Source organism: Babylonia areolata, chromosome 25, assembly GCF_041734735.1.
Source record: "Babylonia areolata isolate BAREFJ2019XMU chromosome 25, ASM4173473v1, whole genome shotgun sequence".
NCBI lineage: Eukaryota > Metazoa > Mollusca > Gastropoda > Neogastropoda > Buccinidae > Babylonia > Babylonia areolata.
This window is the reverse complement of record NC_134900.1, coordinates 5,393,471-5,405,970: the sequence shown is the minus strand read 5'-3', so window position 1 is coordinate 5,405,970 and position 12,500 is coordinate 5,393,471. Positions and strand designations below refer to the sequence as shown.

Here is a 12,500-nt window from a genome sequence, read left to right as displayed (position 1 = left end):
TCGGTGGCATCGTCATTACAGTTGTATGATTGTCAGTCGTTGTCAGCTATGACCACCAGAACAGCAGAGGAGGCATCTGATGTCCAGACTATCTGCGCTCGATTTGTTTGTTTGTTTGTTTGTTTTGTTGTTGTTTTTTTGTAGTGGACAGTGTCTTGCCCAAGTTACACCCCCACTCTCTTCAGCCAAGAGGGTTTTAGCGTTGGGATGGTTCCCAAAGGCCAACGAGCCCCCGAGGCTAGGCTGCATCACAAAGAGCCAGTGCAACCTTGCCTGCCTCCTGATTTCAGCCATAGTTCTTCACAAAAGACTACGTTTATGACTTCCCATTGTTGTCGGCTCGACTGTGAGCTGCTGTCAATCTGATATAAGCCAAGCGTTGGCCTAAACCATGATTATTACCTAACCCCTTTCACACTGTGAGCTGCTGTCAATCTGATATAAGCCAAGCGTTGGCCTAAACCATGATTATTACCTAACCGCTTTCAGACTGTCTCTGTTAACAACTTTCAGTCTGATCCAACCCTTATATCCTGCTGTGTGCCACAAGGCTCTGTCCTAGGCCCTGCTCTGTTCGTTCTTTACCCTGTCCTCTTTCTGATATCATTCCTGATCATTCTGTTTCTCACCACTCTTTTTGCTGATGGTACTCGACTACAAATAGACAGCCTGGTTCGATCAATGCCAGACTGCATTCTTGGTGTAAAAAAAAAATACTGGATGACATTCGAACAATTCAAGCTAAATAATGACAAACTTGAAGCTATGATTACTTTCCTCTACCACTTGCAATGACTCTCTTGTGGTTGGTGACGCCACAGTTCCGTTTTCTCAATCAGAAGGGAACCGTGGTGTGAACAAACTTGACTCAAACCTTAGTATTCACGATAAAGTGGGCAATCTGATATGCACAGTCAGTTGTGAGTTTCGTCAGTACCTTTCTGTTGAAACCACAAAAAGCACTCTTAATTCCCGCTTTTGTGCTTTCGCGAATCGACCACTGTAATTCTCTTTTCACAGGTTGCCCCCATAATCTTCTTCAGCGGATTAAAAAAAAAACCTTCAAAAAACCCGAATTTCACACAGAGAAATCTGTTGTGACAAAAAGAGTGATAATACGATACAATACAACACAGTGCAGTACAATACAATGCAATACGATGCAACACAACATGATACAACACAGCACAATAAAATAGAATGTATAGAATGTCATAAATACAATATAGCACAACACAGCACAACACAATGGAATGCAATGCAGTGCAATACAATACAATACAATACAATACAATACAGTACAATACAATACAACACAATACAATAGCCTTTTCACGGCCTCAGGGGCAGTGAATTAATATCCACAGTGTCTAGGGCTTTCACAAAGAAGGAAGTTGGGGCCAGCCAAACCCTCTCCTTCCAACCGCTTCAACCCTCCCCGGACGAAATCAGGTACCCAGGTACCCAGGGTGGGGTAAGGAAGATCGGGAAGCACCCTCCTCAAGGACGCAACACCATGCCCAAACAGGGCCTCGAACCCCGATCACTGGTGAACGAACACTGGAAGGTCCAGCACGTAGGCCCAGGAGGAGAGCGGTGGCCTAATGGTTACGCGTCCGCCTGGGAAGCGAGAGAATTTGAGGGCACGGGATGGAATCGCACACACTGGCCAGTATTTTCCTCCTCTCCCCCTCCACTGGACCTTGAGTGCTGGTCTAGCTGGATGCTAGTCACTTCAGTCGGATGAGACCATAAACCGAGGTCCCTTGTGTAGTATGCGCTTAGCGCACGTAAAAGAGCCCACGGCAGCGAAAGGAATGTCCTGGGCTGAATTCTGTAGGAGAGTTCCACTTTGATATGAAAACAAAATACATTTGCAGGCAGAACAAAAAGAAGTGGGGCTGCATTGTAGCGACGTGCTCTCCCTAGGGAGAGCAGCACAGATTTGACACAGAGAAATCTGTTTGTGTCAACGAGTAACAGCACGTAAAAGAACCCACGGCAACAAAATGGATGTCTCTGGCGAAATTCTAAAGAAAAATCCACTTCGATAAGAAAACAAACAGACAACAACGAAAAACTACTGCAGGCAGACAAAATACACAAAAATGCGTGGCGCTCTCAGTGCAGCGACGCGCTGTCCCTGGGAAGAGCAGCCCGAATTTCACACAGAGAAATCTGTTGTGACAAAAAGAGTGATAATATGATACAATACAATACAATACAATACAATACAATACAATACAACACAACACAACACAATAAAAACAGAATGTATAGAATGTCTAACAATACAATATAGCACAACACAGCACAATACAATAGAATGCAATGCAGTGCAATACAATACAGTACAATACAATACAACTCTGCCGCGACGGTTTCTGACGGTGATACCCACTTGTGTAGGTGCCAGAATCACAGCTGACGCTGGCATCCTCGGAGTGGGAGCAGTCCTCATCGCCCCACGGGTTGGCCGGGCACAGGTACAGCGAGGTCTCCGTTCCCGTGCACTGCACTTCGTCCAGAAAGGTGCTTGAAAAATAAGACCCTGCTCCGAAGTGAGCGTAGGAGTAGGCAACAGCAGATGATCTGTCGGACGGAACATCACAGCCATCAGTATCAGTATGAGTATCAGTAGCTCAAGGAGGCGTCACTGCGTTCGGTCAAATCCATATACGCTACACCACATCTGCCAAGCAGATGCCTGACCAGCAGCGTAATCCAACGCGCTTAGTCAGGCCTTGAGAAATAAATTAAATAAGATAAAATGAAATAAAATAGAACAGAATAAAATAACAAAATAAATAAATAGAAAATAATAGATAAATACATAAAAACACTACTACTACTACTACTAATATATATGAGGCGCAAAATCTTGATGGAGTCAACTCTAAGCGTACAAAAAAAGGAATAAATAAATAAATAAAATATAATAAAATCTTGCTGGACGTTGGGAAAGCGGCACTGGGGTGGGCAAGAGGAGGAGGAGGAGCAGGAGGAGGACTAGAGGAATAGGATGGGGAATAGGGTAAAGAAAAGGGTCAAACAGTTATAAAAAAAAAATTGTTGGACGCGAAGAAAAGAGGAGTTGAGAGAGCAGAAGGGGGAATGGGAGGAGGGGGAGAGGGAGGGAGGGAGGGGGGGGGGGACGAAGACGAGGACTGGGGTGAGCATGGGAGAAAGAAGACTTCCAGCAGCCACCGTTGCCGAATGTGTAATAGTCAGAATGTATAATATAGTCAGTCGTGTCCGACTGTGTGGTTCGTCCGTCGGGATCGACGAGGACCATCTAGTCATCCTGGGGGTAGGTGGGTTGGGCTCTGTGGGTTCCACAGATGACTGGTCAGGCCAAACCGCGCCCGGAAGGTTCTGACGCAGTGTGGGTGGACAGGGGATGGTGGCGGCTGTCGGGGGACTTGCTGGCACTGCTTTTCCTGGCCTGTCTGCGTTGCTCTGCTGCAGCGATTCTGTTGGCCTCACAGGATTTGGCGCCTTTGTGGACAGCTGAACGCCACTTTCGTGTCCGACTACGACCATCAGAACAGCAGAGGAGGCAACTGCTGTCCCCCGACTATCTGAGCTAGAATTGGATGATAGTGGAGAGTGTCTTGCCCAAGTTACATCCCCCTACTTTTTCGGCCAAGAGGAACAGAACAGAATGAAGAGCAGGAGGAACAGAACAGAATGAGGAGTAGGAGGAACAGAACAGAATGAAGAGCAGGAGGAACAGAACAGAATGAGGAGTAGGAGGAGGAACAGAACAGAATGAGGAGTAGGAGGAGGAACAGAACAGAATGAAGAGTAGGAGGAACAGAACAGAATGAAGAGCAGGAGGAACAGAACAGAATGAAGAGCAGGAGGAACAGAACAGAATTAGGAGTAGGAGGAACAGAACAGAATGAAGAGCAGGAGGAGGAACAGAACAGAATGAAGAGTAGTAGGAGGAACAGGACAGAATGAAGAGCAGGAGGAGGAACAGGACAGAATGAGGAGTAGGAGGAACAGAACAGAATGAAGAGCAGGAGGAACAGAACAGAATGAGGAGTAGGAGGAACAGAACAGAATGAAGAGCAGGAGGAGGAACAGAACAGAATGAGGAGTAGGAGGAATAGGACAGAATGAGGAGTAGGAGGAACAGAACAGAATGAAGAGTAGGAGGAGGAACAGAACAGAATGAGGAGTAGGAGGAGGAACAGAACAGAATGAAGAGCAGGAGGAACAGGACAGAATGAAGAGCAGGAGGAACAGGACAGAATGAAGAGCAGGAGGAACAGAACAGAATGAAGAGCAGGAGGAACAGAACAGAATGAGGAGTAGGTGGAGGAACAGAACAGAATGAAGAGTAGGAGGAGGAACAGAACAGAATGAGGAGTAGGAAGAGGAACAGAACAGAATGAGGAGTAGGAAGAGGAACAGAACAGAATGAGGAGTAGGAGGAACAGAACAGAATGAGGAGGAGGAGGAGGAGGAACAGAACAGAATGAAGAGTAGGAGGAACAGAACAGAATGAAGAGTAGGAGGAGGAGGAGGAACAGAACAGAATGAAGAGTAGGAGGAACAGAACAGAATGAAGAGTAGGAGGAACAGAACAGAATGAAGAGTAGGAAGAGGAACAGAACAGAATGAGGAGTAGGAGGAACAGAACAGAATGAGGAGGAGGAGGAGGAACAGAACAGAATGAGGATTAGGAGGAACAGAACAGAATGAAGAGTAGGAGGAGGAACAGAACAGAATGAGGAGTAGGAGGAGGAACAGAACAGAATGAGGAGTAGGAGGAACAGAACAGAATGAGGAGTAGGAGGAACAGAACAGAATGAGGAGTAGGAGGAACAGAACAGAATGAAGAGCATGAGGAGGAACAGAACAGAATAAAGTGTAGGAGGAGGAACAGAACAGAATGAAGAGCATGAGGAGGAACAGAACAGAATGAAGAGCATGAGGAGGAACAGAACAGAATGAAGAGTAGGAGGAGGAACAGAACAGAATGAAGAGCAGGAGGAACAGAACAGAATGAAGAGTAGGAGGAACAGAACAGAATGAAGAGTAGGAGGAGGAACAGAACAGAATGAAGAGCAGGAGGAACAGAACAGAATGAGGAGTAGGAGGAGGAACAGAACAGAATGAGGAGGAGGAGGAGGAACAGAACAGAATGAGGAGGAGGAGGAACAGAACAGAATGAAGAGTAGGAGGAGGAACAGAACAGAATGAAGAGCAGGAGGAACAGAACAGAATGAAGAGTAGGAGGAGGAACAGAACAGAATGAAGAGCAGGAGGAACAGAACAGAATGAAGAGTAGGAAGAGGAACAGAACAGAATGAAGAGTAGGAGGAACAGAACAGAATGAGGAGTAGGAGGAGGAACAGAACAGAATGAAGAGCAGGAGGAACAGAACAGAATGAGGAGTAGGAGGAGGAACAGAACAGAATGAAGAGGAGGAGGAGGAACAGAACAGAATGAGGAGTAGGAGGAGGAACAGAACAGAATGAAGAGCAGGAAGAGGAACAGAACAGAATGAAGAGTAGGAAGAGGAACAGAACAGAATGAAGAGTGGGAAAGGGGAAAAAGGAGTAGGAGGAGAAAGAGGTCAACAGCCAACGGTGCTGGACGTGAAGGAAGAGGCACTGGATGAACAGAAGAAGGAACAGCGTCAGGAACAGGAGGAGAAAGACTGGGGTGAACATAGGAGGACAAAGAGGAACAGTATTCCTGAACAAGAAAAAGAAAGAAAAAGACAACAACAACAACAAAAAACAACCCAAAAAACAACCACATGCACGTTGACAGTCTGTGAAATGACAAAGTCAGCCAGGCCAATAAACATAATTATTTTGGATGAATAACACAGGGTGGGGGAGGGGTGGCATTCTATAAAAGAACAAGAGAGACAAGGCCTTCGAGACTCACTTGTGATACGCTTTTAAAAAAAATCTAATCGTTAAAATGTGTTTTGTATTTGTTATTATAAGGCTTCGGGTTAAAAAAAAGAAGTCATAACCAGATTCGAACCCTGCGTGTTCGGGTGAGGAGAAAATGTCTTACCCATTACACTATCGTGGCTCCTTAACTGGCGTTCTAAAATTTAATATTTGAACATACTTTTTTAAAGGGCGATAAATCAATTGCGGTATTCGCAGTGAGAACGCTGTTTAAATCATATTATTCTGGTGTATCTTGGGCATTCAAAAAATCTTTAAGGGCAATAAAAAATTCTTTTTAAGTCCGCGGTAAAGGAGACGTGGCTATCGCCACAATCACACTGCAACATTTAGCCGTTTTCTCTAGATCTAGATTGATGTACAAGTCGCCGGGAATGTAGTACGACACGGTCGATTCGGTTTCTCTTTTATGTTCATTCTAGTTTTATAGTTTTTAAGTTTATATGAAAATTTAGTATTTTGTTAAACTAATAACATGTAGAGCCAAGTACAAGTACTTCTAAACGTCGTAAGAAGTGAAAAGGACTTCATTTTGAGAAAAATCAAGACTGGAAATTTTTTCGTTTCATCGTGATCAATTCAAGGGTATTAACTCGCATAGTTTACACTTTTTAACTGTGAATTCCGACTGCTTCTGTGGATATTTTTATAGCAGTTTGGGGCATAATCCAGTAAGTGATGAGGCGTTCACAAATCTTTCTCTGACTAGATATTTAATGGTCTCCTTCTCCAACTTTCCATCACATGTTATCGTGTATTGTCCATTGAATATAGGATTGAACGGGCAGGTCAGCAACTTGAAACAAAATGGCGTCGTTCGCGTTCGCGAAGAATATGAGCACGCGCTTTGAATGTGTATAAATATGTGTATGCAATTGATTTTTGCCCATGACCTTCAGGGCTCAGCCAACAGATCTGTAAAGTCCACTCGTCGTATTGATTTTTGTATTTTCCGAAAAAGACCACTTGGGCGAATGAACATCGTGAAAGCCCTGTACACCGAGAGTAAAACACACAAGCTTTTTATGTATTGAGTATAATTTCAAAATGTAATGTTTAAGATGAGAAAGATCAGTTTAAAGCAAATTAAGTCCCCTAGCATTAATTACAGAGTAATTTCCCTTTTTACTATCTGCACCAAAACGTTTGCAAAATAAATAAAACTTCCATGCTTAGCAAAAGAAGTTCCTGTTTGAACAATAAATGATAATAATGACTGCTCTTGTTGTTGTGTCAGAATATTAAATCAAAGTGCCAAGTTTAGAGAATACAAAAAATATAAATATAACAGTAAATGCAGTTTGCATATAATTAGGCTTCATTTTTTGTGTGTGTGCCCATCCCAGAGGCGCAATATTGTTTTAAACAAGATGACTGGAAAGAACTGAATTGTTCCTATTTTTATGCCTAATTTGGTGTCAACTGACAAAGTATTTGCAGAGAAAATGTCAATGTTAAAGTTTACCACGGACACACACACACACACACACACACACACAACCAAACACCGGGTTAAAACATAGACTCACTTTGTTTACACAAGTGAGTCAAAAATGTACAGACGAAGGAACCGGGAGGCTGCAGTTGATGACGATTATGAAGATGATGATGATGATGACTAAAGATGAAGACGGCAAAAACTGATGACGCTGCAGGTGCTGCTGCTGATGATGATGATGATGATGGCTGAAGATGAAGACGACCAACAAATAAAAATCAATGAGGATGACGACGACAATGGCGGTGGATGATGAAAGACTCACGTGCTGAGGCCCAGCTGTCTGCAGACCACCTGGGCATCCAAGGTGTCCCAGGAATCGTCACACACCGTCCCCCATTCGCTGTTGTAGTAGATCTCCACCCGTCCCTCGTCAATGTGGCCTCCGTCCACCAGGCGTAGGTCGTACTGGTTCTGCCCTGGGAGGGACAGCAAGACACACACGGGTCATACTTCTGTCTCTTCCACTGGAAAAGACAGAACTGTCAAGACCAGCTTGGTTCAATGTGGACAGCACACCTCGTAATTGTACAATGTGTGTTTGACCAAGGAAAACGGTGGCAACAAGAATATTGTCGGAGAAAATCCAAGACATAGAACGTCTGAAGCTCACAGTTTACACATCATTATTGGCAAATGTTGGTGCAGTGAAACACATTCTGCTCTCTCTCTCTCTCTCTCTCTCTCTCTCTCTCTCTCTCTCTCTCTCTCTCTTCCTTCTTCAAGGGGACACACACACACACACACACACACACACACACACACACACACACACGCAAACTCTGGATTTTTACCTGCACTGCTGCCAATAAATGACAGCACCCAAAGAGCGACGAAGATGAGATTGTTCATTTTGATCAGCGTCAGATTGATTTCTTTTCTCCGTTCAGAGCAAAGACGATCTTCTTAGACTTCTCCAAGGCTGAAGACGACGACAACCGACCCGACCGGCTTCTATCATCAGAGTGGCAACGCTTCTTGTGAAACGGGTTGGTTACGTAGAGTTGCAGAGCTCACAGGTCATAATTAATGACACAGCCTGGCACCCCGAAACACCAGTCATCAACGTGTGGACAATGAGGTGGGCAGGCCGTTTTTACACCACTGGCAGGTGCCCTCTAATGAGCGGGTTGGAACCAGACGATCACTACGTGTCTGCAGAAAGGGGCCGGGTGGAACATGGCTTTTTGGACACTTGCTCCTGGTCGTTAGAACTGCATTTGACATGTACGTCTGGTTTTTAAACTTGTAGGTTAGGGGGGTGGGCGGGGGGGGGGGGGGGGGTGGAGGGGGCGGGGATATAACGTGCGATTTGTGATATCACGTGTTTGATGTTTTGTTGTTGTTGCTGTTGTTTAGATTTTAGGGGTAGTGGAGAGGTTAGAGGCGAGGGGTGTTGCAAAGGTTTTTAATCACACCGTTTCGGTGTGTTACTGACGGGCGCAACAGCCGAGTGGTTCAAGCGTTGGACTTTCAATCTGAAGGTCCCGGGTTCGAATCTCGGCACGTGGTGGGTAAAGGGTGAAGATTTTTCCCATCTTTCCAGGTCAACATATGTGCAGACCTGCTTGTGCCTGAACCCCCTTCGTGTGTGTACGCAAGCAGAAGATCAAATACGCACGTTAAGGATCCTGTTATCCATGCCAATGTTCGGTGGGTTGTGGAAAAAAAAGAACATACCCAGCATGCACGCCCCCGAAAACAGTATGGCTGCCTACATGGCAGGGTAAAAACTGTCATGCACGTAAGAGCCCACTCGTGCACACACACACACACACACACACACACACACATATATATATATATATGTGTGTGTGTGTGTGTGTGTGTGTGTGTGTGCGTGTGTGTGTGTGTGTCTCCTTTCAAATTTTTTTTTTCTTTTTCTTTTTTCTCAAGGCCTGACTAAGCGCGTTGGGTTACGCTGCTAGTCAGGCATCTGCTTGGCAGATGTGGTGTAGCGTATATGGATTTGTCCGAACGCAGTGACGCCTCCTTGAGCTACTGAAACTGAATCACTTCTCCAGCGAGAGTAATATTTATCAACGATAAATATCAATGAATTGGACAGCACTCACCAGATTTAGACTTGGTATCAACGACTTGAAAGTAAATAAGCGTTTCTTTAATTACCCTTTTGCAACGACATTGAAGATGACATGCAATATTCATTCGCAGCGAAGGTGACCGTCCGACCCAGCGACAAATACTTACCAAAACATGTACGATACACCTTTTTTTTTTTTCTTTTTTTTTTAGCAAAATTGAAGATAACTTGCATTATTTATTCGCTGCGAAGGTTACCGACCGATTAGTAGGGACACACGCATCGCTGAACATGTCCAGTCTATGTTCTGCACGAATGGCTGTTTCGTAATTAGTTTTCAGTTTCAGTAGCTCAAGGAGGCGTCACTGCGTTCGGAGAAACCCATATACGCTACACCACATCTGCCAAGCAGATGCCTGACCAGCGGCGTAACCCAACGCGCTTAGTCAGGCCTTGAGAAAAAAAAAGAGTAAATAAATAATAGATAAATACATTTTAAAAAAAAAGAACTACTACTAATAATACTAATATGTATAAGGCGCAAAAACTTGATGAAGTCAACTATAAGCGTACAAAAAATATATAATAATAATATAATAAATAATAATAATAACAAAGCCAGAAGCGGAGCAAGAGACGTAACAATGTCTGTCTTTCATTCACTGAATCCACCAGAGAGAAGAGTTGGCTCCCTTATCGTTTTGTTTTACAGACGGACTGTCAGTAACAGCTAGGTGTGTCCACACACACGCTCTCTCTCTCTCTCTCTCTCTCTCTCTCTCTCTCTCTCTCAAAGCATTTGACTGTGTGCAACGTCAGTCTTTGTTTGATATTTTGATTCAGAAAGGTATAAAGGGGAAATTTATGAATGCTATCATTGCTATGTATAAATGTGTTACGTCTTGCGTACGTATTGAAGATAAGTTAACTGAGTTTTTTTTTTTATTGTCCCGTTGGCCTAAGGCAAGGTTGTATGTTAAGCCCTATATTGTTTTCGTTATTTGTTAACGAAATTGCATCAGCAGTTGAGTGGTATTCATGGAATTCAGTTTTTGCCTGATTTATTAGTTGTTCATTCTTCTGTTCGCGGATGATATTGTACTGCATATCTAACACAGCGATTGGTCTGCAAAATCAAATTCATATTCTGAATAATGCATGTAAAACACTCTTCTTGAATGTAAATACTGACAAGACTAAAGTGATGGTTTTTCGAAAAGGTGGCTTTTTGGGAAGATATGAAAAGTGGAATCTCGATGGAAATGCTCTAGAAGTAGTGAGTGAATATAATTATCTAGGGTTTGTTTTTACGACAAAATGAGTATAAACAAAGGAGTAGGGATTTTAGCAGCAAAAGGCAAACATGCATGCACTGACTGTATAAAATATATAACGAAGCTGAATGATATTTCCAAAGGATGTTTTTTCAAAATATTTGATGCTCAGGTACAATCCATTCTTTTGTACGCTTCTGAGATGTGGGGTCTTAACAGCCTTGATAATATTGAGAAGGTTCATTCCTTTGCATGTAAACGTTTTTTGAACATACCACTTAGAGTACCAAACAAGTTTGCATACGGCGAATTAGGACGTTGTCCACTCTATATAAATAGTGCAACAAGGTGTGTCAAGTACTGGTCAAGGTTGCTGAATATGAATGTGCACCGATTACCCAGGCAGGCATATTTGATGTTGTTTAACCTAGATGAAAGGGGGAAAAAAATTATGGGTGTCTTTAGTAAAAAAAAATACTTTCTTTAGACTTGGGTTTGGATATGTCTGGTTGCAACAAGGCGTTGGTTGTGAGCAAACATTTTTGTCATTATTTAAGCAGAAAATGAAAGATATATTTATGCAGGAGTGGGACGAGTCAGTAATGTCTAAAGATATATATCATAACTACAGACTGTTTAAAACTGGTTTTCAGTGTGAACAATATTTTGACTTTGTAGATAAAAAGTGTTTTAGGGATTGTTTGGTAAAATTACGGCTTGGTTTGCTCCCAATAAATGGATCATTTTTTTGGAGAACATTCAAATGTAATTCAAATTACGCATGTAAATGTTGTAATGTGGTCGAAGATGAAAACCATTTTATAAACAACTGTGTCCTTTACAATAACCTGCGGCAAAAACATCTTTGAAGGTCAGTCGTATGTTCACTTGCTGAAGAATGGTTCTGTTTACAGTATTCGTAAACTCTGAATTTATATATTTAATGCCCTGAAGATACGACAGGAATTCTGTGACAACAGTGATGAAAGTTAGAATTAATTTACTATGCACAAGAAGCACTTTTGTTCTACAGGTTTAAGTTAGTACGTATTTTACATTTTGTTGTCGCTGCGTGATCACCATATTGTGTACTTTTGACCTCTTTCTAGGGGCCGGAGGCCTGGAGATTAAAGTTTTGTTCTTGTTCTTGTTCTTGTTCTTCTCTCTCTCTCTCTCTCTCTCTCTCTCTCTCTCCTCCCCCTCTTTCTCTACCCCCCCCTGCTCCCCCCACCCCGCCCTACACACACACACACACACACATACGGGCGCGCGTGCACACGCGCGCACAAATACATACACAACGAATGCGCTCGTGAGTGTGAGCGAGCGAATACTCTCTCTCTCTCTCTCTCTCTCTCTCTCTCTCTCTCTCTCTCTCTGCATTGGGATGGAGGGGAAGGAGACCAGGGTAAGGTTTGGGACAGAGAGTTCTTGTAGTTTGTTGCTTTTTCTGCAAGCTTCTCATGTGATTTTCAGTAGATTTTTGTCGTTGATATTTTTCTTGTTAATAATAGTTCTGTGTTCATGTGTTCTTTTTGATGTAGCCCTCCCCCTCCCCCCCCCCACACACACACACACACATCCCTCTTATTTCCTTTCTTTTTATACCCCAGGGCTTGGTGGAGAAAAAAAAGCATATATTTTGCTTATCTCATTACTAGAGTAAAATGAAATTTCGTTTCGTTTCGCTTCGTTTCTTTATATATATATATATATATATATATATATATATGCAGAGAGGG

General features: G+C 43.2%; 1 protein-coding gene across 1 annotated transcript in view; it reads right to left on the bottom strand.

Moving 5' to 3' along the window:
* Positions 1-8,450, bottom strand: part of LOC143299791 (neurotrypsin-like) — a 16,768-nt gene extending 8,318 nt beyond the window's left edge. Inside the window, exons 1-3 of the mRNA XM_076613226.1 lie at positions 8,235-8,450; positions 7,706-7,859; positions 2,402-2,592 (exon numbers count right to left, since the gene is read on the bottom strand). Of these exons, the coding sequence (XP_076469341.1) occupies positions 2,402-2,592; positions 7,706-7,859; positions 8,235-8,292 (403 nt within the window). The 5' untranslated portion in view covers positions 8,293-8,450. The remainder of the gene's footprint in view (positions 1-2,401; positions 2,593-7,705; positions 7,860-8,234) is intronic.
* Between the last annotated feature and the right edge of the window lie 4,050 nt (positions 8,451-12,500).